The 27,425-nt window shown below is 40.2% G+C and overlaps 1 protein-coding gene and 1 non-coding gene across 4 annotated transcripts in view; one reads left to right on the top strand and one right to left on the bottom strand.

Moving 5' to 3' along the window:
• Positions 1-27,425, bottom strand: part of Adk (adenosine kinase) — a 391,346-nt gene that overhangs the window by 341,202 nt on the left and 22,719 nt on the right. For all 3 annotated transcript variants that reach the window (XM_005083530.4, XM_005083531.4, XM_040735976.1), the window contains exon 2: positions 11,387-11,461. In XM_005083530.4, coding sequence (XP_005083587.1) covers positions 11,387-11,461 — 75 coding nt within the window. The remainder of the gene's footprint in view (positions 1-11,386; positions 11,462-27,425) is intronic.
• LOC121136182 lies at positions 6,698-6,804 on the top strand. Its single transcript, XR_005873297.1, has one exon. It is a non-coding gene; the product is annotated as a U6 spliceosomal RNA (small nuclear RNA).

Below are 27,425 nucleotides of genomic sequence, written 5' to 3'. Positions count from 1 at the left end.
CATTGTAACAACAGCTAGCAAGCATGGAATAGTGTCAAAGTACGTTTTCCCAGCGAAATTAACCCACAGAATCTCTCACAGGTGTCCCCAGGGGCTGGTCTCCTAAGTAATTCTAAACTCTGCCAGACTGATTAGTATTAGCTGTCACAGGGTAGTGATGGAGCACCTGCCTGGAATGTGTGAGACCCTGGGTTTAGACAGAGGTGACATGTGTCAGTAAGCCAGAAACTAAATCCCAGGAACTCATGAGACTGCAGGAGGATGGCATGAGGTAAAGACTCTAAAGCAGCCGGGGCACCATGGTGAAACTCCCAGGAAGAGAAAGAAGGGAAGGAAGAGACAGGAGGGAAAGGGAGCAAGGGAAGGAATCTCAGGAGCATACATATCATCGCATGTACTTTAATGAGACATACGTCTGGCTGAATGTTTAAGAATTCTTGTGGGTCTGCCCTGAGGGCCTGAGCCTGGATCCCAGCAACCATGTTGGAAAGCTCACAAATACATTTACTCTAGCTCCAAGGGATCCACTGCCTTCTTCTACCAGCCTCTTCCAGCATTCTCCACACACATCTGCATGCACAATCAGATACACACAAACATACCAATAATAAAATGAAGTCAGACTCTTTCTATCCTAAGAGCAGATCTGATTAGTCTGACATGGAAAACCAGCTTTGCCAGAGAGGGTGGGAAAACAGACAACGTCCTTAAAATGAGGGTTTTGTTTGTTTGATTGGTTGGTTGGTTTTGGTTTTTCAAGAAAGGGTTTCTAGCTGTCCTGGAGCTCACTCTGTAGACCAAAATGGCCTCGAACTCACAGTGATCCACCTGCCTCTGCCTCCCAAGTGCTGGGATTAAATAAAGGCATGGGCCACCAGCACTTGGCGTTTATTTTTTAATGAATGTTTATTCATAACCGTTTATAAACAAATTATCAAAAAAAAACCCATTTGACATAGCCACACTGAAATCAACAATACCTCAGCACTCTGTGAACTATTCAGGCAAACATGACTCCTCTGAGAACAAGACCAAAAGCGGGTGTGACCCAGCTACTTAGGAAACCCTTCTCTGGGGGTTAGCTGTGGTAAAACTACCTGTCCAAAACAACCTTCAGAAGGAAGGGCTAACGTGGCTCAAGTCTGAGGAGTCCATCGTGCTGATGTGGCAGTAGGAGTGTGGGGTAGCATTGCAGGCTCAGACAGGGAGCAGAGAGTAACGAATGCTTATCCTCAGCTTGCGTCTTCCTTCTTATGAGTACAGGTCCTCAAACGATGGAATGCTACCACACACAGGATGGAACATCTCAAGTAATCTAACTTAGATAATCCCTAAGAACCCACATGAATATAAAGGACCACACCTAACTTACAGGAAGCCCTAGGTTTGATGCCTAGCAGTGGAGGGAGGCAAGAGCCTTAAGAGCTTTTTGAAGTACACCTCTCTGAATTCCCCATCTTTATGACTGTAATCAGCTGTCCCGGTAGCTTCTAAGTTTTGCTTTCAACAATACTGAAGAGCTTAATCAAATTATCAGCTGATCTGTTTTTTTTTTTTATGGCGGTGTTCAGGTAACTGCTGAAAATTCTATTACAATCCAACAAACAATGGAACCAGACTGCTCAGCTAGTACAAATGCAAGGGGAAAAAGTAAAGTCTGCATATGCCATAATCTTAGCACTCAGGAGGCAGAAATGGGTCTAAGTGTGCAAACTCAGCAAGACTCTGTCTAGGAAAAAGTTTTGACGGGAAGGTTAGGTTTGAACACTTGCCTGGAGTTGGCAAAATACTGGGCTCAACCCTGAGTACCACACAGCAATCCTGAGCACTACTTCATTGCAGCAAAAGATAAAACCAACTGAGCAAATGTTTTAGAATGAGTTTCACCATCTCATTTAAAAGATGTATTTCTGGCCCCTGTTTTATCTAATTAGTCACACTGTAATACATTTGTGTGGTTTTACTAGGTAGGGACTATAATATAATGACTAGGAGATGCTTTAGGATGAAATTTACATATATATTTTTAATTGCAGAAACAGGGTGATCAATATTCATAAAGTATGTTAATATATAAAATGAATTACATAAGGATAAAATCTGATGAGGAAAAGTACAACACAATTTAAAAGCAAAAGAAATACAAAGTTTTAAGAAGGAAAAAGAGCTTGTGTATTTCTGTAAATGTAGATGTATAAAATCACTGGTAATTAGGATTCACTAAAAAGTGATTTATCAGTTTTATTAGGTTATAAAATCATAAATATTAATATGTATGAAAGCATCTGGTTTTTTAATTTTGGTTTTTGTTGTTGTTATTTTTCGAAGCAGGGTTTCTCTGTGAAACGGTCCTAGCTGTTCTGGAACTCTCTATGTAGACCAGGCTGGCCTCAAACTCACAAAGATCCACCTGCCCCGGCCTTCCAAGTGCTGGGATGAAAGTCATGTGCCACCAATGCCCAGCACATCTGTTCTTTAAATCATGTTTATGGAATATGAACACTTAAAAATCTGAAGTGGCTACATGTGACATTGGCAAGTCATTAGACACATTATACAAGAGGCATTTAGCCAATGCTACTTTCCTTGTTTGCTCAGATAAATAAGAGAGAAATAACAAACTCAATTCTTGTCTTTTAGGACCTCACAATTCAGTAAGCAAACAAAAAAGCTCGGTAGTGCGATAGATAAAAGCGGTAGTGGCATGAAAGGAAACAGTTCCTCCGTGTAAGAATAGAATAAAGGCGGTTTTTCTCTGGTCCTCTACTGCCTCTTCCTTCCCCTCCTCATCTCCCCGCTTCGCTCCTTGCTCATAGATAGCACTGAACCTGAAAGGAAGCAAAGGGCCTAGAAGAAAGGACCCACAGTAGGCAAGCAGCAGGCAGAAAACTTTGATCAAACTCCTCAAAGGTAAAATGTACCTCATGAGTCACACGGTCCTCACCATGGATGGAAAACACTGACACTGAACATGCTCTTTCTTGGCATCTGTTACCCAGCCTCAGGCTTTACAGCAGTCCCTCTCCTGTGTTCCTTTCTCCGACCTGGTAATGTTTCCAGCAGATCTTAAAACTTTCTCCTTCCTTATCTTGCCTGATTTTACTTAATTTCATGTTTCTATCACTTGACACTTCCACACAGTTCCTAGAAGACTGTCTGATAATATAGTCTGTCTGTAATTTATAGAAAACACAAGACTCAAGAATGTCCTCAATTCTGACACCAACTCCAAACTTGGAAGGTCCTAAGTCATGTTTAGGCTCAATAATTTACTAGAAGCACTCATGAAATACACTGAAAGCTATTATGTTCAAATTCTGAAATAAAATGTTGTTGGTCAGAATAAGCCACAAGAGAAAATATAGGACACGTCCGAGAGAGTTCCAAATCTGAAACTTTCATTGTCCCCTCCCCATATGTACTATCCATATGTAACAATGAGGCATGTTAGGAGGTTCAGAGTGCAGAGGTTTTATTGAGGCATCTTTACATAGGCATGATGTAACTGGACTTAAATCACCTGGACTGTAAGGCCCTAATCCTCCACACTAAAGGACACACCTGATTTTCTTGGGCTAAGCCAACCCATTCCCTAACACGAACAGGTGTGGCCTGTCACTTTACTAAATAAGACAAAGACACATTTGTCAAATAGAACGATGTAAATGACTCCCCAGAAGGAAAAAGACAAATTTTTATTGCGTCAGGCCAAACACTTTACTCCTCCTATACCTATGTGTATATTTATTTGTTTATTTATTTACACATGTCTAGCAATACACTGGTGCCTATACATCTGTACTTGTCTAGATCTCTGATAAATGTGATATAAATATGGAGCTCTTGTCAGGAACTCATACACCTCTAGAGATTTCACTCCTATCTCCTGCTGATAAGCTCAGTATCTCTCTTTATTGAGTCTCCTGCAATTATTTTTAATGGGTCTTGTTTTTAGAAGACATTTACATTTTTGAAGGTGGATTTGAAAAACAAAACATGATAGAACACTTCACAGGCCAATTTATGCAATAAAATAGGCAATGGCATAGATGTCTTTGCAGCAAAAGCACTCCATGTATACTAACAATGATAGCAGTGAGCAGATAAACCACATTCATAGTTAAAAACAAGACATATAAGTACCTATCACTAAGGTTAATAATTGTATAGACTCAGCTCATTGTGACTCTAATGATATGAGGTACTATGAAAGATAGTCTAGGACTCTGATGAGATACATCAAAAACTCCAGAGAGGACGAGAATAGACACAAGACAGCTCAGCAGATAAAGGCACTTGCCACCAAGTCTGAGGGCCTGAGTTCAATGCCAGGAGCATCTGTGTCTCCCTCTGTCCCTTTCTCTCCTTCATGCCCCACACTAGATATTTCCTAAAATCTATGATCCAGGCATGGTGGCACATGCCTGTAATGTCAGCACTCAGAAAGCTAAGGGCAGGAGGACCACTAATTGAGGCCAGCCTGTAAATTTAATGAGACCTAGTGTCGACCACAACAGCATATTGATGAATTGCCATTTCATATACAACAACTGAAAGAAATGAGATCTTGAGAAATGCAGATGTACAAATATGACATCTCCTCTACTGAGGAAATCTTAGCAGTCTCACACTCACGCACATGCTTTTATCCTAAGTCACTGCTGTGATATCACACTTCTGGAGTTCCATTTCCAAAAACTGCATATAACAAATTATAATTTTCTAAAATGCTTTATGTAATTTAAATACAGTTCAGGAAATGATATGAAAATGACTACATAGCACACTTAATTAAAACAAATAATGTTAACAGTTTAAAAAATGGGCAATACTTCTCTGTAGTCATGCTGAAATTAGTGCCTGCCTGGTCCTGCTCAGTTGCATCTCCATCTCTGGATAATGGACGAAACCCAAATTCCTACATTACCCGCAAAGTGAGTAAGATTCAGACTATCAGCAAAATATGTCTATGATCTGTGCACTGTGCACACCGTGGAGAGGCACTTCCTGAGGGAGTGGGTAGGAAGCACAGAGAATAAAACACCACCTGCTACTTTAAAGCTAAACCAGAAGAAAATGCCAAGGAAGAAAAAGCAGATAATTAGAAGGCGGAGAAAAACAGAAAGATGAGCTGTCACACAGGAAGGAAAATGACCAACTAAAGTCCATTTTCTTTTATTTTTCATATTTTTCCTTTTATGGAAAATAGATTATTTTCTCATACTGAAGTCCATTTTCAAAATGTCATTAAGTCTACTCAATCTTCAATTAAAAATTTACAGTGCTTAGGCTTTTCTGGAAAGACACAAATACATAAACATGCAAACACTTTCTACAATTTCCAGATCCACCTGGAGCAAGAACGTCACACATTTTAAAATTCAAACAGCAGAGATTTTAGTCAAAGAGAAACATCTGGTTTTTCTGAGAGAAGCAATAGCAACAGAAGAATCTATGTGGAGAGGGAGGCACATGGCTCGGTGGATAAGGACACTTGGCACCAAACTGGAAGGCTGGATCAACCCCAAAGACACACTTGCAGGAAAGAGAGCCTACTCTGACCCCCATGTGCATTCCATGGCATGTGCAAGCTGAGAGACACACACAATAAATAAATAAGTGGCCTTTTATTTTATTTTTGAGACAGGTTTCGATGTGCAGCCCTGTCTGTCGTGGAACTCTGTAGACCAGGCTAGCCTCCTGAGAGGCTTTTTTGTTTTTTGTTTTGTAAATCAGGGCTACAGACTGTTTCCGTGGTAGAGCACTCGCCTGCCATGTGTGAGGCTTTAGGTTCAATGCCCATTAGTGCAAAAACAAGGCTATTTTCTTCAACAGTCCAATCGCTACTAATTTTACCATGTGATGTTTCATGATACTGGAGGTATCTCTGTATCAGCAAGTGTTTTTCATTGGTTCATCAGTGATGAATTTGTTGAATTCTTATTTTGTGAAGCCAAGTACTGCACTATGAGGAAAGGGACAGATGCAGGACATGAATATTATTGCCAAGCAGAGGTAGCACACACCTTTAATCCCAGCACTCAGGAGGCAGAGGCAGGCAGATTTCTGAGTTCAAGCCTAGCCTGGTCTACAAAGCGAGTTCCAGGACAGCCAGGGCTACACAGAGAAACACCGTCTTAAAAAAAAAACAAAAAGGGAGGGGGGTGTTTGTTTGGCTGGCTTGTTCCTGTTTCTCTCAATGAAGACCACACTGTCTTTAAATTATGACTCCTAATATGCCTAACCAAAATCCTGAATATAAGCTCCCATACCTGGCTTCTTATATTTCCACTTCCATGATCTCTATATCCCAGCACTTGTATTTGCAATGTGGCTATGATCTACAAATTTTATAAGTACCACAGCCATTTGAAAGGATGGCTATTGCCTTGGCATTACAGTTGAAATTTTATTTTTGAAGTGCCAATAATAATTAGCTTCTCCCTGCCTACCACATTAAGTAGCTTCATAACTTACCAAAGACTTTTCTGTTTTTGAATGAGCTAGCCTTGAACTTGAACTTATGATCATCCTGTCTTAATAACATCTTTGTCACTATGTTTTAGGAATTCACACAGCCTCATGGAGGGCTGCAATTATAGGTATATGCCATTATATTATCACAGCTTTCTTACAGGTGGACAATAGACATCTTCTGCTATTAGATTGCTAAGTAGCACAGTAAGAAGGAATTTTAGTGCTCGCTTCGGCAGCACATATACTAAAACTGGAACGATACAGAGAAGATTAGCATGGCCCCTGAGCAAGGATGACACACAAATTCGTGAAGCGTTCCATATTTTTCAATTCCCAGCAACCACATGGTGGCTCACAACCATCTGAAATGAGATCTGGTGCCCTCTTCTGTCTGGCCTGGAGGCATATATGCAGACAAAACTCTATCAATCAATCAATCAATCAATAAATCAATAAATAAATCTTTTTTTAAAAAAAGAAGGAATTTTATCTGGCTCTCCTAATATCTAATATATACAAGTAATAGATTTCCAGAAAACTTAGACCAACAGGACATATACATATATACATGTAGCAATATAGAAGAGGGGATTGACTGCAGGAGTTGATGTCTGTGACTACAGAGGTAAAGAGTTCTACAAGAGGTCAACCTTGTAACTAACTCTCAGTCCAAAGTCAAAGGATGAAGGAACCGGGGAGGGATAAAGGGTGTTAAAGTAAATCTGGAATCCAAAGACCTGGGAATCTGGAGTTTTGATAACTAAGCCAGAAGAAAACTACCTCCCAGATCTAAGACACCAATGGTATTTCCAGATCTGCAAGCTTAGGGTGATCTGGCAGTGTTGAGCCACAATGACAGCTAGATCTCCCTATCTGGTCTATTCAGATTCACACATGTTTCATCTGGGAGCACTGTACACATACACATCAAATATGTATTTGTTCCACCTAACATGATTCAACTCTAATGCAAACAAGTGAAAATATATTCCTACTGCTCACACAGCTTTTCATACCCCCACATGAACCACCCAATGGAAATCATAGCTTTCGAGATTTCAGCTCTCCAGATTTAAAACTCTGAGATTTTAATCATTTAGGACTGTGCTCTCTTTTAGACTTCAAGGATTTTAGCCAAAGAACTTTGATCGCTAAACACAGTGTCACTCACCTTTAATCCTACCATTCAGGGGGCACAGGTACGTATATAGAAATCTATGAGTTTGTGACCAGCCTGATCTACATAATGAGTTCAGGCCAACCAAGACTACATTAGAGAGGTCAAGTCTCAAAAAAGAACTTTGCTCTTTTAGGATTTCAAGGTTTGTCTTTTGTGACTACAATCAGTACTATGAGAATAAATCTCACAGATAGTATACACCCATGAAGAGAAGAATAAAATTTTGTAACAAAATCTGAGCTGCTATCTGGGGTGTGACTTAGTTGGTAACAAGCACAAAGACCTAGGTTTGATTCCTAGTCCTGAACAAACCAAACATGGGGGTGTGCATCTGTATCCCTAGCACTCAGGGGGCTGACATAGGAAGACAGCAGTAGTTTGAGGTCAACCTACTCTACAAAGCAAGTTTGAGGTCAACCTGAGCTATGGAGCAATTTCTAGTTCAACCTGGGAAGATCTTGCCTTAGAAAAGAAAATAATTAACTGCACCAGGGAGAAGTGCATAGTTACAATAAAAACCCAAGCATTACAGAAGTTATATTACCACAAGATCAAGGCCAACTTAGTCAATATAATAAATTTCAGATCAACCAGGACTATATACCAATACTTGATCATAAAGAAAGAAAGGGGGAGGGGCTGGAGAGATGGCTCAGAGGTGAAGAGCACTGCACTGGTTGTTCATTGACAAGAGAAGTCCATGGTCTAGTGCACAGGAAACAAAGCCGCATAGCCATAGCTCATCCAGATGCATTTCCAGTTGAAGCCAAAGGCAGCAAAGGTGTGTGAAATTGCTTGAGTTGGCATTAGGTGAAGCAGGAGTATGAATTCTGAGTGACTAAGCAATCTGTAGAAATGCCCTGTTAAAAAGTAGGACACATGCAAGTGGTGAGGTCAAAGAATGGTCCACCTCATGTTCTACAACGCCCTTCAGTGAGATGGCCAGTGAGGGAGCTCCTGAGTAGGGGAATGCGAGAAGATGGCAACTGGGAGGGCGGGCGGGGCTTGGGGCATTCTCTAACAGCATTCTCTGAGCATCTCTCCTGCCTGCACATGCCTCCATCTCCTGGCTGCATTTGAGAACAGTGTTTCCAGGAGCCAAACTGTTTGCTGTTGCTAACAGCCAGGGCCAGATCTTAAAGTCTACCGTTCCATCCAAGAGCTCGCAGTAGACAGTGGGCTTACATTGACCATTTGGGATGCTGTTCCTGGTGTTTTTTCGTATGAGTCTTCATAGACACCACAGAAACCGTTGTTAGGAAGAATGCCCACCCACCCTGTCCTTGGGTATGCCATGAAAGCTCTTCCCAGTAGCCAGTTTCTCATCACAAGTGAGCCCGTTAGTTTTCAGTTCTCATGGTTTGCCAAATTGGATCCATGCAACCTAATTAACTTAATTCTGTTTTTATTTTCAATTACAGAGCCTTATTTTATTCTCTGTAGTTCAGAGAAAAACTACATTTATAATAAGAAAATAAACACTGAGGATATTTCAGAAAATTCAGTGAAGTACATAAATATCCATCTCTGTTTTTCCTATTCATATTTCTAAACTGCAGCAATGCTTATTGTATTCTAAAAACAGGTCAATCCTAGGCAAACGAACAAGTTTCCAATTCAAGAACTGAAGTAGCAGGGGCTCAGCGAGTAACCCTGAATTCAGAAGCCAGCACTCACAGAGCACAGAGGTGCACATCTGTGAAGACAGCACAGGGAGGTAGAGAGGAGGGTTCTAGGGATTCCTGGCCAACAACTGAGCCCCTGTTTTCTAAAGTAACTGGAGAGCAATAAAGGTAGCACCCAACATGAACCTCTGGCCTTCTCACACATATGGACACACAAAATAGTTTTGACACCTGAAATGTTTTGAAAAACCTAGTCAAGAAGAAAATTAATAAGCTTTTCTTTTAAAAAAAAAAAAAACAGATCGCCAGGCATTGGTGGCACACACCTTTAATCAAAGCACTTAGGAGACAGAGGCAGGCGGATCTCTGTGAGTTGGAGGCCAGCCTGGTCTAGAGTAAGTTCCAGGACAGCCTCCAAAACAATACAGAGAAACCCTGTCTCCAAAAAGTAAAAAATAAAAAACAGATAAATGCAATTTAATACACTAATTAGGATAAACACATTTTGAAGCAAATTGTACATTTTTCTAACCTACATTCTATTTATATTTGGATGAAAAGGTACAGAGCCATCTGCTAGTTAGTTTTCGCTAACTTCACACAAACATGTCATCTGGAAGAGGGCCTGCTAGCAAAGAATGGCCTCCATCAGAGACAAGAAATAGAGACAGAGGAGAAGACAACTTGGGAGAGTGGGTTTTCTCCTTTTATCACGTAGGGGCCATGGATTGAACTCATAACGTCAGGCTTGGTGACAAATGCCATTACCTAATGAGCCATCTCATTGACCCTGGTTTTGCTTTTTTAATCTTATAAATCTGTGCTTTTCAACCTGTGGGTATCAACCCATTTGGGGTCACATATCAGATATCCTGCATATCAGATATTAACATTACAACTGATACAGTAGCAAAATAAGAGTATTACATTTATAAAGTAGCAATGAAGTAATATTATGGTTGGGGTCACAACAACATAAGGAGCCACATTTAAAGGGTCACAGCATTAGGAAGGTTGAGAACCATTGCTCTAAATACCAGATGCCAGACCCTTTCAAGACTTGCTCTTATCCTATGGGTGGGCGTGCGTGCGTGTGTGCATGCGTGCGTGCATGCGTGCATACTAGTATTGAAACCAGAACTTTATACACACTAAGCAAGCACCCGACCATACAGCTACAAACCCAATCCTCAGTTTCTGGGTAGTGTCCGCTGATGCAGAAAAGCTTCATATTCTTGATAAGGTCCATCTTATTTTTTCTCTTACTGCATGTCCTTTTACTAATACTGAATTTAATATAGTAGCGCTAAATCCAAGACAAATATTTACTTCTTTTTTCTTCTAAGACTTTTTATAGTTTTAGTTCTTAAGTTTGGAGTTTTGTTCCACACGAAGTTAGTTTTTGCAGAGTGTGAAATAAGATGTCAGTATTACTCTCTAGCACGTGGAAACGCAGCTGTATCAGCACCATGTTGTCTTGTGTGGCTTCTTTTTCTTTCTTTCTTTGTAGACATTGTCTCAAGTAACTTAGGCTTGCCTCAAACCATTATGTAGCAACTTCACCTCAAACTTACAACAATCCTCTTGACTCTCTCTTCTGAGTACTGGGATTACAAGTATACACCACCATACATACCATATAATGAATTTTAACTGAAAAAAGTATTCAGAATGAACAAAATACCCCCCCACACACATACCAAACTGCTAACTGTGAATTACTCAAATAAAAGTAAACTACTAAATTTCAATTTCCTGAATTTTCCTTCAACTTAGGATGTTGTACAGTAAATTATACTCTAGTTTTTGTTAGTGGTAGTCTTTTGGCATTTATTTGCTCATTTATTGTGTGTCTGTGTATGTGTGTGTGTGTGTGTGTGTGTGTGTGTGTATGTGCAAGTGCACACACTATGCATGTGTGTTTGGAGGTCAGAGTACAGCTTGCAGGAGTTAAGTTTTTTCCTTCCATGTACGTGGAAGGAGAAAACTTGGGTTGTCAGCCTGGATAAGGATGATTTTACCCACTGAACCATTCTACCAGGCCAGTTCCACAGTTTAATCAATGGATGTTTGATGCTGTATATATGAAGCATTTAATACTTACTTATCAAGGAAATCTTTGTCTACTACAGCAGAGATGTCAAGAAGAGGATTTCCCATTCCAAATAGCACATTTTCACTAAAAAAGAAAAAAGCAAAAAGAAGTTAGAAGATGCAAATATGAAAATAACTTATGTCTTCACTTAAACATAAGCCTAGCATCCTAGTTTAATTAAAACACTATGTGTTAATTAGATGTAAGACAACATTTTAGAGATAGTACAAAGCTATTTAGAAAAAAGATTTTTGGGCTGGTGAAATGGCTCGGTGAAGAGCTTGTCTTGCTCTTGCAATGGACCTGGATTTGGTTCCCAGTATCCACATGGTGGCTCACCAATCATCTGTAACACTTCCTGGGGGTCCAACATCCTCTACTGATCTCTATAAGCATTGTATGCATAAGGTGTACATATATCCATTGAAGCAAAACACCACTGGGCGTTGGTGGCGCACGCCTTTAATCCCAACACTCGGAAGGCAGAGGCAGGCAGATCTCTGTGAGTTCAAAGCCAGCCTGGTCTACACAGCAAGTTCCAGGACAGACTCCAAAACAATACAGAGAAACCCTGTCTCAGAAAACAAAACAAAACATAATACACATAGGAAAAAAAAGAATGATATATGAAAATTGAAATATAACAAGGAAAATGATCATGTTTTTATTGTCATAACAGTCAATCACCAATGATTTTTATGTCGAGTTGATAAAAGCTAGAGTCACTTGGGAAGGACTCTTAACTGAGTCAGTGTTCCATCAAACTGGCCTGAGAGCAGGCCCGTGGCGCATTTTCTTAAGTAATGATTAATGTGGGAGGGCCCAGCGCACTGTGGGCAGTTCGACCCCTGAGCTGGTGGTCCTGAGTGCTGAAAGAAAGCAGGTTAGGCAAGTCATGGGAACCAAGCCAGTAAGCAGCATCCCTCCATGGTTTCTCATTGGCTCCTGCCCCATATTCCTTCAATGATGAATGTGATTTTGACAAAATAAACCCTTTACTCCCAAGTTGCCTGTGAACATGGTCTTTTATCAAGCTATAGAACCATTAATCCAGGTGACAAGCCTGTATAATAAAAATGCTATATAAAAAGCATTTATCCTTATCTTGTCCTATCATATATAGCAAAATAGTCTTGCCTAACCCAAAAACTATAGCTGACCAACACTGCAATTAAAAGTGTGTGCAACTATCATGGGATCACACACGTCACTTTTAAATAAAAGCACCTAATTAAGGAAAACAATCCTGATAGGCAGAACGTATATATTAGCACTCAAACAGGGAGATCTCTATTCCTCTACATAGAGAGTTCTCTATAAGGCCAATGCTATACAGTGCCTGCCTCCCTCCCTCCCTCCCTCCCTCCCTCCCTCTCCTCTCTCTCTCTCGCCCCCAAATAAAGGCAAAATAGTTGCATTGTAAATATTCAAATGTAGAGATACACCTTAATACATAAGTTCAGTTTATTATTCCATTTAGAAATATACTTTAAATATATACTATATATATAAAACATGCTACACTTACATATAAGAACATGGAAAGCGTGAAATGATTTGGGCAAATATGACTTGCAGTTCCTATATTACTATCAGACAAAATACATTTTAAAATATGGAGATCTACAGTTAATAGGTCATTTAATCAAGAGACATAACAATACAAAGCATATATGCACCAAATAAAACAGTTTGAAACACTTGGCAGGGGGGAAAGCACCATTTCTCCAACCCCTATAGTACCAAGGAGCCCAAGACTACATATACTAACTATGGGCTCTATCTTAATTTGGTTTCAACACCTTGCTTTCAGCAGTTGACAAAACACGCAGGTATAAATATAAGCAAGAATTGCACAATCAGACACTTGCCCTGGAGAAATGAAACATTAACTATACATAAAGCTACACATAAATGTTTGCTCATAATGCAGCAGAAAAAGGCAGAGAAATTGAGGGCGTGCAGCAGATAGGGAGCCTCTCGCCTTGGATTCCAGCTAAAGCCTCCTGCAAACAGGGAAGCAAGAATTCCACAGCACAATCACTAACTGAATCACTGACCTTCAAGGCTCTTCTCCCATCCCCGCTGCAAGCCTGAAATTTCTTAGGAATCTCATCAGAAACTGTATGTGCAGGGGGAGAAAATCACCACACTCATTGTGCAACCCTAGTGGCTCCTGGGTATTTTAACCTTACAGACTGTAATTCCATCTGAGGCACCTGAGGAGTCCTCTCACTTATCCACCGCACTTATCAAGAGGACTGGGAGGGAAGGTTTCTTAACAGCCTTTGGGGTATAACTTGGAAACCATGAAAACAGTTTACCTAGCTAGTGCTGCGTAAACTTCTCCGTGTAAGTTTTCCTCTCCATTTAGAAGTCACACCTACACTTGGCTGGTATCCCACTTTCCCCTACGGTCCTTTAGGAAGCAGATACTCACACTTGGGTGTGTCTTGCTGTCTTTCTCTTAACCCTCACTTTAAAGCTTATGTTAAATTATCTTAATAAAGTCCCAACTAGCCAGTTCTTTGCCACAATGAAGCTACAAATCTCAGTTTGGCCTGAGTTGAAGTCCCTAAAAGATTATGGAGACTCCTCAGGAGTTTTTTGTCCCCTCGCCACTGACAATAACAAACTTATTTGCAATAGCAAAAAAAAAACAAAAAAACAAAAACAAAAACAAAAAAAGCCAAATAAATAAATAATAAAAACCTATCAAAAGAAATGAACTATAATATACCTAGCAACTTAGAGAGTTATCAAAGTAATTGTGGGTGAAAAATTAAAAAGCCTTATTTACAGGATACCTAATGATTCCACTTAACAAACTAAAAAGCAAACAACAAATTACAGTTAGAAAACAGATTGGTATGTGCCAAGGTTAAGTTAAGGGGCCGGATGACCCAAAAAGAATTGCATAGTAATATTTCTTTGTAGGGAACTAAAGTTTAGGACAAATTGTGATAACAGACAATCAGGACATGAAAAAAAAAGTTATATTATTGTACATCACTACCACCTAAACTTAAAAGAAAAAAAAGCACAGGTAAAGTCCTTGTAAGACCTACAGTCAAATTCTTAGTATTATAATAACACGAATTTTCTAGATTTGCAAAACACCATGGTCATGTAAAATGCATCACCAGCAACAACTAAATGATTCATGCTCTGGTCACTCTGTGTGTGTGTGTGTGTGTGTGTGTGTGTGTGTGTGTGTGTGTGTGTAATTTACAAGTCATAAAATATTTAAAAGGATACAATTCTATTGTATAAGGGATGGAGAGATGGCTTTATCAGCTAAGAGCACTGACTGCTCTTCCAGAGTACCTGGATTCAGCTCCCAGCCCTAGATGGTGGCTCACAAATGTGGTACACAGATATATACGCAAGCAAAACACACATCATTGTTTAAGTTCCATTATGTACATTAAAACATTTACAGGAAGGTGGATACACCTGGAAATTATATTATGCAAAGTAACCAACCCAGATTTAGAACAATAAATACTGTATGTTTTTCCCTCACATAGAGTAGATTTTAATTTTTATATATGTATATGTATTTGGGGAGGGAAATAAAGAGAACAGAATTCTTGGGACATGAAAACAGAAAGGCTCCTGGGTAGAGAGGTGGCCAGCAGGAGGTGGAGGAAAAGTGTGGTGGTTTAAATGGGAACTGTGTTGTCGTGGTCATCTTCACCGTTGTTGTCCCGACCAGTCCAGTCCCATCCCCATCCCACCTAGGCTCCAGCTTTTGAACTCATGGTTCCCAGTTGGTGGCTTTGTTGGAGAAGCTATGGAATCCATAGGAGGCTGAACCTCCCAGGAGGTTCACATCAGTGAGAGCAGGAAGTGAGAATGCATAGCCTCACCTTACTTCAGTTCCCTCTAGGCTTTGTACTTAGAGCTGATGCGACCTCTCAGCTTCCGCCATACCTCCCCCAACATTATACATCTCCCTCTGAAATTACAAGCCAAAACAAACTTTTTGTACCATAAGTTGTTTGTGGTCATGGTGTTTTACACCAGCAACAGAAAAATAACCAATACAATACCAACAAAAACAAAGTGTGTAGGGAAATGAAATTTAATAATAAAAGGCTTTGTGCAGATCTCTATGAGTTCAAGGCCAGCCTGGTCTACAGAGCCAGTTCCAGGACAGCTGAGTCTATCCAGAGAAACCCTGTCTCAAAAAACAAAGAAAACAAAAAAGCCTTTGTATGTGTAGACAAAAACTGATAAGTTTTTAATCCACAGTTATTGGATATCCACTGCCACTGATATAAAAAGCCAATCAAACTGAATTAATAAACCCAGGTTTAATGAACAGAGCAAAGCACTTCCTGGGTGACCCTCAGGAGGGTGGGAGAGGTATCAAGCGGCAAATATGGCTACCAGGTCTTAGGTAGCCTATAAGCATGGTCTTGAGCAGCCCCAAGGAGGTGCTGACTTTTGGCTGCTCTCCCAGAGGTGGCTTTTGAAGAGGGCAGCTCCAGGGGAGGAGCCAGCACTTTAGGCACTGAAGGTGGGATTTGGGATGGGAGGAGTGAGACCTAAGCATGGAATGGAGCCCCAAGCTGGAGATCCCAAACATTCCAACTTTGGGGGTATATATGGACGACAGACAGTAGGGCTACTCTCAGTTCAAAATAGTAAGAGAAAGTGTTAATCCCAAAGATAGGAGGAGAAACACCACCAACCCAAACTATCATGCCAAGTTAACTAAAGCAAGCAATTAATTGCAGTGAGCTTTTTTAGTCAGGTACATGGCTGCCTCAGGGGTTTCCAACTGGGGGATTTGGTGAGCAAAATAGGCAGGGTTATGGGAGCAAATACAAGCATAACAAGTTAGTCCCTTGTGAAACAAAGACAAGGATTAAGGTGGGCATAGCATGGTAGTCAGTGGAGGGCGGTCATATAACCTTTTGAAACAAAGGTGGAGTTGCAAGATGGTTATAAACAGCTTTTTGAAACAAAGAAATGACTGTCATTTCTGGGAACAGGGAGTACAGAACTACTGGTAGTTAGGTTACAGATGGGGCACAGCCCAATCCTTAAGAAACTGATATTTAATCATAAACAGGAGTGAACCTAGTTTGTCTTTACTATAGAATGGCTTTTAAGTCTAAACTGGAGGCAGGCTGATTCCTCAATGATTTACTCTGAAGTCAAATTATGAAAGGGCATATCAGGAACGTGGATTTAGGCTTCAAGTTCCATGTTCCAACATGGAAGCAAGTTTCCTGGGGTTTTTATAGGAAAAGAACAAAGAAGACCACAAAAGCAGTCACCTTTCTTTTCTTTTCACTTATTTATCTGTTTGTTAGTTCCTTGGCCAGGGAGCATGGCTGTCCTGGAACTCACTCTGTAGACCAGGCCGTTCCACCTGCCTCTGCCTCTGCAGTGTATACAGTGGAAGGCACAGGGCACCGAGCATGGCAGCAATTCTTAACAACGGAGAAGAGTGAGGCATGGTCACCAACACCTGCAATCCCACCACTACCACTTGAGAGGTGAAGGCAAGACATTAAGGAATTCTAGGTCGTCTTTGGCTGCACTGGCAGTTTGAGGCCAATATTGTAACAGGCAGTAATAAAGGAACACCTGTGTCTCTCAATCGATCAAAGAAAGAGGAATCTCATGCTGGGAGAAGAAAAGGCTCCAGACAAGAAAGGCTTTGTCTCTAAGAAAGAGATCTCACACACCCTCTACAGCTCCACAGACCACCTTCCAGGTTGAGAGTGACACTGACTGTTATACTCTGCTTTCTGCTTAGACTTGAATCTCACTCCAGGATTCTTATGACAGACTTGGGGACTTGGCTGAATCTCTTTGTCCCCCTTCCTAACACAGCCATATTGAGTACATTTCCTTTTCCTGCTTTCCATTTTAAGTTTAGCTGTTTTAATTAGCTCTTTTAAGAATGGGTGCCCAGACTAGTCAGTCCCCTTGGAGATTATCTTTGACAACAGATTTCGTCCTGAGAATATCAGAGTTTGTGGTTTTATGTATCAAAACTGTTTCAGTTAAATGTAGAAGAGGCTAGGGAAGCTCATCTCTTTCCAGATAGAACATTGGAAGATGGCTATCAAAAACCCTCCCACAGAAGGGCAGGATCTTCATCTTGATGGGCCGGCACTCCTCCAACAGCTGGTATATGAGCTAAGAGGCTGAAATCAAAACATACAAGTGTTTTTTAAGATTTTATTCTTATTTACTGTGTGTGTGTGTGTGTGTGTGTGTGTGTGTGTGTGTGTGTGTGTGTGTATGTGGGTGTCCTTATATTCAAGTGTCCACAGAAGCAAAAAGATCTCCTGGAGCTGGAGTTACAGGCACAGTTTGGGGACTGGGAACTGAACTGATCAGTAAGGGTTCTTAACTCCTGAACCATCGCCATCCCTCCAACCCTAAACATACGCATTTGGTGCAGAAAGAAGTTGCCAAAGTGGAAGAATGACACACAGCTCACAAGAGTGGTGTGTGTATCCAAAGTACTGTATTATTTCCTCGCAAGTGAATGAGGCCATGGGAGGAGCTCCTCCCAGGGTCTAGCCTGACTGAGGAAGCAACAACATAAGTGAACACTTATCTCATTATCTTTTTTGGACAGAATAATGGAGCATTGACACGTTTGCTACATTTGTTTGTTTGAGACAGGGTCTTGCTGTGTAGGCTAGGCTGCTCTGTAACTTATGGTCAGGTCTCTGGGGGACTGGGATTCAGGCACGGACCACACACCCAGCTTAAAGTTCTAATAAGAAATGTTCAGACTGCAAAACAGACTCATCTTTAAATAATTAGATTCCAGACCTCCAAATCTGAAGAAAACAATTATGTAGCTATGGAGAGGTGACTGAAATATCCACTGTGCTGCTTAGATTTTTGTCAACTTGACACAGCTGGAGTTATCTAGGAAGAACTTCAATTGAGAAAACAACCCCCTCCCGACTGAGACAAGGTGGTCATGTTCTTGATTAATGATTGATGTGGAAGGCCTAGCTCATGGAGGTTGGAAGGCAGCGCACCCTGAGCAGGTAGTCCTAGGTTGTGTAAGAAAGCAAACTAAACAAGCCAGGAGGAGAGGCCTCTGCCCCCAGAGCCCTGGCCTGCTTGAGTTCTGGTGCTGTTGTCCTTTGAGGGTGGACTGTGATCTGGAACTGCAGGCTGAAATGAACCCTTTCCTCTCCATGCTGCTTCAGTGCCGCCTTTACCACACAGCAACAGAATCAAAGAAGACACGGCTCCTATCTGCCTCTCCCCAGCTCCACAGTAAATCTAAAAAGAAACAACCCTCAAACACTAAACCCAGGCGCCAGGCAGGCCCTGGAAAGGTGAGAAATGTGTTGGTGCTCTTTCAAAGAGTGGTTTCAGGGTACTGTTATCATTTCAACTTACTGACAGTTTTTCCAAAGCTCCAATCTCAAGGCCTGAGCTATTTGACCTTATCTTGAGCATACCCAGTGCTAAGAGTTTTCCCCAAGAGTAGCTGTCAAAAACATGCAGCTGCAATTGTTTAACATTCCAGCTGCTGGAAGCAGTTGGGACAAACAAGTTAACCCAAAACATAAAAGGGAAAGTGTGAGAAATGAATGGCCACAGGGGGTTTGGGAACATCCGCAGTGTTCCTGAGATCCCTGTGAGCATGCTCAGGGAAGACCGGCCAGGGCTCAAACACCTCTGCCTAGGCTGCACAAGCTCAAGCAAAGCTCCGTACAGGGGTGAGCCCGTCTGAGTGCTCAGGCTGCACCTCAACAAGCACGTGGTATCTGTAAGCAGACTGGGGTGTGCACAAGAGTGCGAGGAAATGACAATCCTCAGATACTGCTGTTGGAAATGCAAAATGATGCGCCACACTAGGAAACAGTCTGGTAGTTTCTGAAAGAGGAGGAAGCAATGGCGAAGGAAGAAGGTGGCAAAACTGGGGATGGGGTGGAGGGTGCTGCTTTCACCTCAAAGGAACAAAGCCAACTGGGAGTGATTATGCCCAGGAATACGTTCCCCAAATACCACATTCCTATGCAGTAACAGCTCCACGAAGTTTTACAATAATGGAATAAGGAAAATCATAAATTAAGATACTTTCTGAATACACTGGTAGAAACATCAGAAAAGTGGGAAAATCTCAACTATAGGCCTCAGATCTGCCTATACATTCCAAAAGATTTACCTAATGGTCACAAAGATATTAGGTCACATACAAAAGAAGGTAATAAACAGTTATTAAGAGGGTTAAAGACGGCCCAAGATAATTTGGCTCTGGATTTGGAAACATTCCATCATTTCCACATCATTAAAGTTCTAATGAGTCAGTCAGCCTTTGTCGTCAGCTTTTTTCCAGGGATTCTGGTTCACAAAGAAAGTAACATAAAATTACCCTATGAAGCTGTATCCCTTCCTAGGAGACACAAACATATGGCAAAATAAAAATGTACACACAGATGCTTACAGTACTGATGTTCATAATAGCCACAGTGAAAATAACCCACATTTCTGGGTAAACAAATGTATTCAACCATAAGAAGGAATGAAATACTGATAATCTAGTGTGACAAGGATGAACTTATATTACACAACCATTCTCATGACACATCAGAATAAGACTCACAGAGGCAAAAGGGTAGATTTCACGGTTGCCAAAGGATGGTTGGCAATGTAGGACATGTGAAAAATGAGTGCTAATAGCTACAATGCTTCGTTTTAAAATGATAAAAAAAAATAATTATACTGCAATGATAGTTATTCAGCCCTGTAAGTATAACAGAATACTGATCTGTCCAGTTTAAATTTATTGTATACTATATGAAGCATATCTTTAAAATAATTAAAACAAATAGACATAATTTATATTTATAAAATTCTATGTTAACCAACTGCAACATGAGATTTCCACTCAAAATATTATTGAAAGAGACCAGACAGATGACTCAGTAGTTCAGTGCTTGCACAAGCATGAAGACCCAAGTCCTCATAAAAGAACCAAAAAGCTGGCAGGATGACTTAGTTGGTAAAGGCCCTCGCTTCTAAGCCTAATATCTGAGTTCAATATCCAGAGCCCCTATGGTAAAGGGACAGCCCCAATTCCCTTGGGATTTCCTCTGACTACTCCAGTCTCACTCACCATGATGGCACATGTGTTTATACAAAGAGACCACACACACAAGCACATAAATGTTTAAGCAGAGGGGGGGAAACCATGTCAAAGCTGGGTGATGTGATCCATCTCTGGATTCCCAACACTGGGAGACAGAGAGATGGCGATCCTGGGGGCTCACTGACCAGTACAGTGGAGGGCTGGTGCAGGGTTCTCCACAAGGCAGTGTTCAGTCTATGGTATGGTTTCTCCCATAGCCAGGACTCACAGGTCTAGTAATCAAGGGGTGAAAAGGGAATGGTTCCACTTAGTAGCACCCCTAGCGACTTACTAGGAAAATTTTTGCTTCCTGTTCTTGCAACCTTAAGTTCTACTGGCCTAGAAATTTTGGTTCCCGATTGGGGAGTGATCCAGCCTAAAGTCACAAAAAGCATTCCATTGAACTGAAAGCTCAGACTTCCTCCTGACTGCTTTGGGCTTCTGATACCCTTAAGCCAAAAGGGTAAGAAAGGGAAAAGTGCTAAGAGGGTGACTGATGGAGATTACCAAGGGAAAATTGCATTGCTTCCCCATAGTGAGGTAAGTGGAGTGCAGAAGAGCCTTTAGGACATCTCAGTGCTACCATGGACTGTAATTAAAGTCAACGGGAAACTACAACCCAATCCAGGCAGGGTGACAAAGCACCCAGACCCTTCAGGAATGAAGGTGTGGGTCATTCCTCCAGGAGAAGAACCAAAACTTGCTTAGTGCGTGCTGAAGGTAGAGGAAATACAGAATGGTTAGTAAAAGAAGGAAGTGTAAACACCAGTTAAAGTCACGAGACCAGTTGCAGAAACATGGATTGTAAATGGCATAAATATATCTAGCCTATTTTGTTAAGAATGTGTCTGTGCACATATATGCATATACACATTAAGCAATATTTGTTTGTCTATTTCTTTATCAAGTAATATAACATCAATTGGAATATTGGTGGCTCTCCCATTTAAGTTATGAGACACTAAAAGACTAAGCATGCATCGAAGGATTTACCACCAGTTCTAAAATATATAATGCATTTGCAGTTATGTGTGGAATGGTTATAACATGTTAGGTGGAACAATGACCAGGTTATTGTTTTCATTTGGAAATTAAGCATGACATAAGGAGATGCAATTATGTGTCAAGTTAATAAGGGGTTCGTTTGAGATGGCTATTCTATTTGGAGTCACCTAAAACCTAAGTATCTGAGCACACCTGTGAGGGATTTTCTTGATTGGATTTTTTGAGCTGGGAGGATGGGCCACACCTTCTGGTGGTATCCTACAGAAGAGCATGAAAGGAGGACTTTTTGCCATTTGCCCTGACTCTCACTGGCAAGTTCATCCATCCTCCTCCCAAGGCATTCTTTCACTGGTATCAGAATCTACTTTCAGAATTCCCACAGAAACCAAAGTCCAGCTGAGACACACAGTTTTGTAAACTGAGCTAGCAGATTCTTGGGCTTTCCAAAGGAGGATTGCAGAACTATCCATCCAGAACACAGCCTGTAAGCCACTCTAAGAAATTCCCTTCTAATATATATGCAATGTAATATAATATATATATAAATACATATTCATTCAGTCATCATCAATCTTATTCCTCTTGAGGACCCCTGACTAATAAACTGCCCAAATCCACACAAAAACATAGAACAATATTCCAGGCTAAGGAATTCAGAAAGGTGGCAGACCATTGCCTAAATGTTTAAAGTTTGGCTACTATCCTCAGCAGGACAGAAAAAAAAAAAAAAGGAAAGGAGGATGTTCATTCATCATGGCCAAAAAACTAGAACCAACCCAAAGATAGCAACAGTAGCATTGCTACTTACAAATGATGGGACATTACTCAGCAATGAAAAGAGACAAGCTACTGACACATCAAAGTGAATGAACATCAAAATTATCATTACAAACAGAAGTAGGTAAACCCAAGTAGCCCTTACTCTACAAGACTCTTCTATGAATTTATAGAATAGGCAAAATTAATCAATGGTAACAGAAGTATGAAAGTAGTTTTTTGGGTGGTGAAGGAAACAGGAGTAATTGAAGAGGGGTAAACTTCTCAAAAGTCGTCCTATATCTAAACTCAAGTGCTGTTTGCACAAGTAACTATACTGTCAATACTCAGCTACACCAGGAATGTAAATGGTGGAACATTTGTGTAGCATGTGTGATATCAAAGTTCCATTTCCAGCACTGAGAAGAAAAGCAAAACAAAAAAAAACAAAAAACAGTGAATGCATAGTAGAATACTTTGACATAAAAAGTGCAAACTAACAGGGGTAACATGTGTCCCTTGGCTATGCAATCCTTCCATTTATATCCTAATTCTTATCTCTGATTGCATATTCTATAATTCATTTCTGACCAGCACTATCTATCTTGTTTTGTTTTGTTTCATTTTGTTTCCTGCTGAGACATTCAACACACAAACATGTTGGTATTTCAACCCCTGGCCACCAAAATCTTCATTCCAGCATGTATTTCCACTGCTCTTCTGACAGTAAAAGAATTCTAAGAAATAGCAAATAATCCACTAAACAGCAGGGTTATAAAACTGGCTTTGTTCATTTACCTATTTAGTGAGTGAGAGAGAGAGAGAGAGAGAGAGAGAGAGAGAGAGAGAGAGAGAGAGAGAGAGAGAGAGAGAGAGAGAGAGAAAGCTACTTGTGTGGGGGTCAGAGGACAACTTGCAGGAGTAGGATCTCTCCTTCCAGCATGTGAGCTCCTTTTTAAACCCCCACAACTCAACAATAATAGGGAAGGCATTATCATTATCTCTGTTTAACAGACCAGGAAAGAATTCCTATGAAAAGATTCAACAAAATTACATAACCTTCCAAAAATCAGACAGCAAATAAATGATTCTAAACTCCACATAATGTACTTTCTTGTTCAATATATTACATTGAGACAGAATTCTTTTAATATAAAAATGTTTGGTTAAGAAGAAACATCCAGATGTAGACCAAAATAGGGGTACAACCATTATCTAGGGCCCTATTTCAAATAACATTTCAACATCTAAGAACTACTATGACAATATGATTATACTGTATACATGAGGTGACCAGACAATTTACTATCCAAATGGAATGCTTTCAAGAATAAATAAAAAACTACCAGTAATTATGTCACAATAATAGGCACCATCCAGCACTGCTCGGAGCAATGTGTAGTTACCTGGCTTATAAGACAGCTTCATTTATGTTTTACTGCAGCATTTTTTTTAAAGGAGCAACCAGCCAGAGATACAGACATAGCTGCTAGACAAATGCAGCGAGAAAGAGGTGACATTTGGACAGTCCACTATCATTTGGTTCCAGTTTTATCCTTGACAGTTCTGCTTAATGTAGCAATTCTCTGGCTGGAATGATTTGTAGTTAGAAAACCTTGTGTGTTTTCTCAAAGATGACCTATTTATAAATATGAGCATTAACAGCTAACAACACAGGAAAGGCCCCTGTTTCAGTTTTTCAAGACAGTTCATAAATGGAATAGTTTCAGTATATCTTAAGTCTTATTTGACCTACCAAGAAATCTCATGACATAACAATTTATTATCAACCTAATTTTTAAATTATCAGGAAGGGAGGGAGGGAGGGAGGGAGGGAGGGAGGGAGGGAGGGAGGGAGGGAGGGAGGGAGGGAGGGTCCACAGGTCCTAAAATGAATTTGAAAATTCTGCTGAAATGCTTCAAAGAAAGCATCTCAACAAAATTCCATCTTAGCCCTACTTTGGTCTCCATATAATGTTCTCCATCTGAGTGGTTTGGACAATTCTGTTGGATGTACCCCAAAAGTCCTGAACCTTAAAGAGAAAAATACCCCAGGACCCCACCCATAGCCCACATAAACTTTCCAGTGTGGGATTAATCCACAGTAGCAGTTCCAGAATGATGATGATGGAGGGAACAGTCATACTCAGAGTCCCAAAACAGTCTCCGCCAAACCTACCCTGGCCATACAGACTACACAGCACATAACTTCACTGTCCCCCACACTGTGCCCCACAAACTTGGTTCCCTGGCACTACTTGGGAGTTGTAAACAACTCCAAGCCAGACCACACACTGAGGTTATGAAGACAAGGCAACATTCACAGAGAAAATTTTAAAGTGTTATTCAGTAAAAAGTACACAAAGTAGTCAAAGGTCTACATTTTTATCTTAGACTCTACCCCTGACTAACAAGGATCAATCACTTCAACTTGGAAAGCAAAAAAAAAAAAAAAAAAAAAAAAGCCTAAAATACTGTCTAAGTCTCCTAAACTTAACTAAGGCTTTAACATTCCTATTGGAACAATTAAGAGTGACAGAAGTATTAGTTTATCAACTATGCTCTTATCATGGCCCAAATGAAGACCAGTTAAAATATGATACACATAACAGGATAAAAGTCCTTCTCCAGAGATAATTGGTTTTGTAAGCGATTAATTTAGCTTCTTCATTGCTAACAGTGAATAGAATAAAATACAAATTATGAAAGTCAGGCTACTTTCAACCAAATCATTTAAGACCTTAAGCTTAAAAAACAAAATCAAAAAAGGTTTTGTTTAAAAAGTCTTAGGAGTTGACTGATACACTGAAAGGAACATTTAGTGAGGCATTCACTAACGAAGCTAGGCTTAAGTAAGATATCTACAAATCTAGGATCTAGTTCAAGAGATGTACACTTGAACAAACTAAACTATCTCTAATTCTTAGGTGTCTTCAACTATAAAATGAGGCAATTAGATAGATCAGTTCGTTTCTTGCCTATAAAGTGAAGTTATAAACGTGTCTTTTCTTTTCAGATGACATTATTCCCTAGGGAAACTATTTTAAAGGCTTTTAAGACAAATACTATATTCCACTTACGAAATGTCTTAAAATTTAAAAGCACTGAACAAATAGTAGCATACACTTATCATCTCAGCACTCAGGAGATAAAAGCAAGACAGCATCAATTTTCAGAACAGCCTGAGCTATTGTAACAGGTTGTAAGCTATCCTACTTTACACAGTGAGACCCTGTCTCAAAATATCCAAAACAAAAGCAAGTTTTAAAGTACATTTTCGCATTAACACTGTAGAATACAGGTTAGTATTGCAGCAGTGAGGTATTTCATTAAACAAATGCCCATGGTAGAAAGAACTAGAAAAGAGCCTCAAATAGATTCTAGTTATGTCTGGTTTCTAATCCTATATTCTTTGATAGCCACTTCAAAGTCACACATTACTATATTTAGCAACAATTATTTTAAGTGTGGGGGAAAAGCAAGAACACAAGACATGAGGTCAGATTTTGATAACTTGGGATCACCAGAAAAGCTTTGGGGCTACTGTTAGACTGAGCAGTAAATGGGAACATGCCTAACATGCACGACATAATTGCCTTAGCTGCAGTCCTCACTGGAGAACTTTCAAAACTGCCACAATAAAGTGTCACTTAACCTTCCACATCCTCCCTGCCTATACCTGAACCAAATTCCCAGAAAGAGGAAAGCAAAGGGAGCCCTACAGATGTCTCACATCCGCATTTGTTTTTCAGAAAATCTAAATAGTGTAGTTTCTACAAAGGCCATCAAGATCTAGATTCAGTTCCTAACTTTGCTACTAACAAGTTCTATGCAAGGCACTCACATTTTCTTCATTTTAGTTCCTACAACAAATTGTAATTTTTTTTTCAAGCCATGTCACTGTAGCTCATGACTTTAAACAGACCCTGAAGAAGCAAACAAAAGCAGGGCGTTGGTGGCGCACGCCTGTAGTCCCGGCGCTAGGGAGGCAGAGGCAGGTGGCTTTCGGTGAGTTTGAAGTCAGCCTGGTCTACAGAGCGAGTTCCAGGACAGCCTCCAAAGCTACAGGGAAACCCTGTCTCAAAAAAAAAAAAAAAAAAAGTAAACAAAAAAAAACTTCAGTATCACTTATCCATCTTTTCAAAAATGCATCCAAGGCTGGTATTAGCTTTTAAATCAGTGCTGAAAACAACTACTGGATTCCTACATTATAGACATATCTTGCTGCTACCTGCTTAAGAACAGCAGCTTCAGATTTGAACATTTCTCTGGTAAGGAGTGGCCAGGAAGAAAAGTGGCAATTAAAACCACTCAGAGGATGTACTTGTCATGCACAAGGCCCTGAGTTCAATTCCCAGAACAACAAAAAAGAATTCCCTAAGAACAGAAGACTCTTTAGAAAGCATTTGATCAGCACACCTAATTATTTTGTGATGATGGGAAGGAAAGTAGGGATGAAAGACAGGGAATTAACTGATGCCATATAGCACAACCTAATTCATCCTAAAATGCCATTAACTTTAAAATACCATTTATATGCCACAATGTTATTTACCAAAAAGCCCATATTGGAAACACCTACCTTTCTCCTGCATAAGGACCAGTACTCTTTGTCCATCTTACTACAGAATTATGAATTTAAGAGAAAAGGCAGCAGACAGGCTGCATCCTATCTTACCTGAGGATTAGGTTCTAAGCAAGTACCAAAATTACCACCAAAAAGCCATTAAAATTAAACTACCAGGAATTAGGTCCTTTAAAGCTCATATCCCCAACTTTACTTCTTTTCAAATTTCTTTTGGAAAGATAAAGGCCAAGATCTACTTTTTAAAAGGCATTACAAAACACCGGATAAACAAGGAAAGTTACCTTTTTTATAAATAGTCAAGTTTACATAAACATTCAGTAGAAGGTAAATAACGTGGTCAAGGTAAATTTGGTACCACCATTAAAAAAAAAAAAGGAACATTCAAAATTCTGGACCTGTGACTGGGAGCCTGCTTTCCTCATATTTCCACATCTCACAAATAATTTCACTTGTGACGATCAGATCAAAGTAGGTAAACATATGGTACCTTCAAGAACCAAAGTACTAATTCCAGTCATAGGCAAATATTTTAGGGACACACAGTTTCACAACTTGGGAACAACCTACAT

The sequence above is a fragment of the Mesocricetus auratus genome, unplaced genomic scaffold (genome assembly GCF_017639785.1).
Source record: "Mesocricetus auratus isolate SY011 unplaced genomic scaffold, BCM_Maur_2.0 Super-Scaffold_100053, whole genome shotgun sequence".
In the NCBI taxonomy this organism is placed as follows: domain Eukaryota; kingdom Metazoa; phylum Chordata; class Mammalia; order Rodentia; family Cricetidae; genus Mesocricetus; species Mesocricetus auratus.
This window is presented reverse-complemented; position numbering and strand designations above follow the sequence as displayed.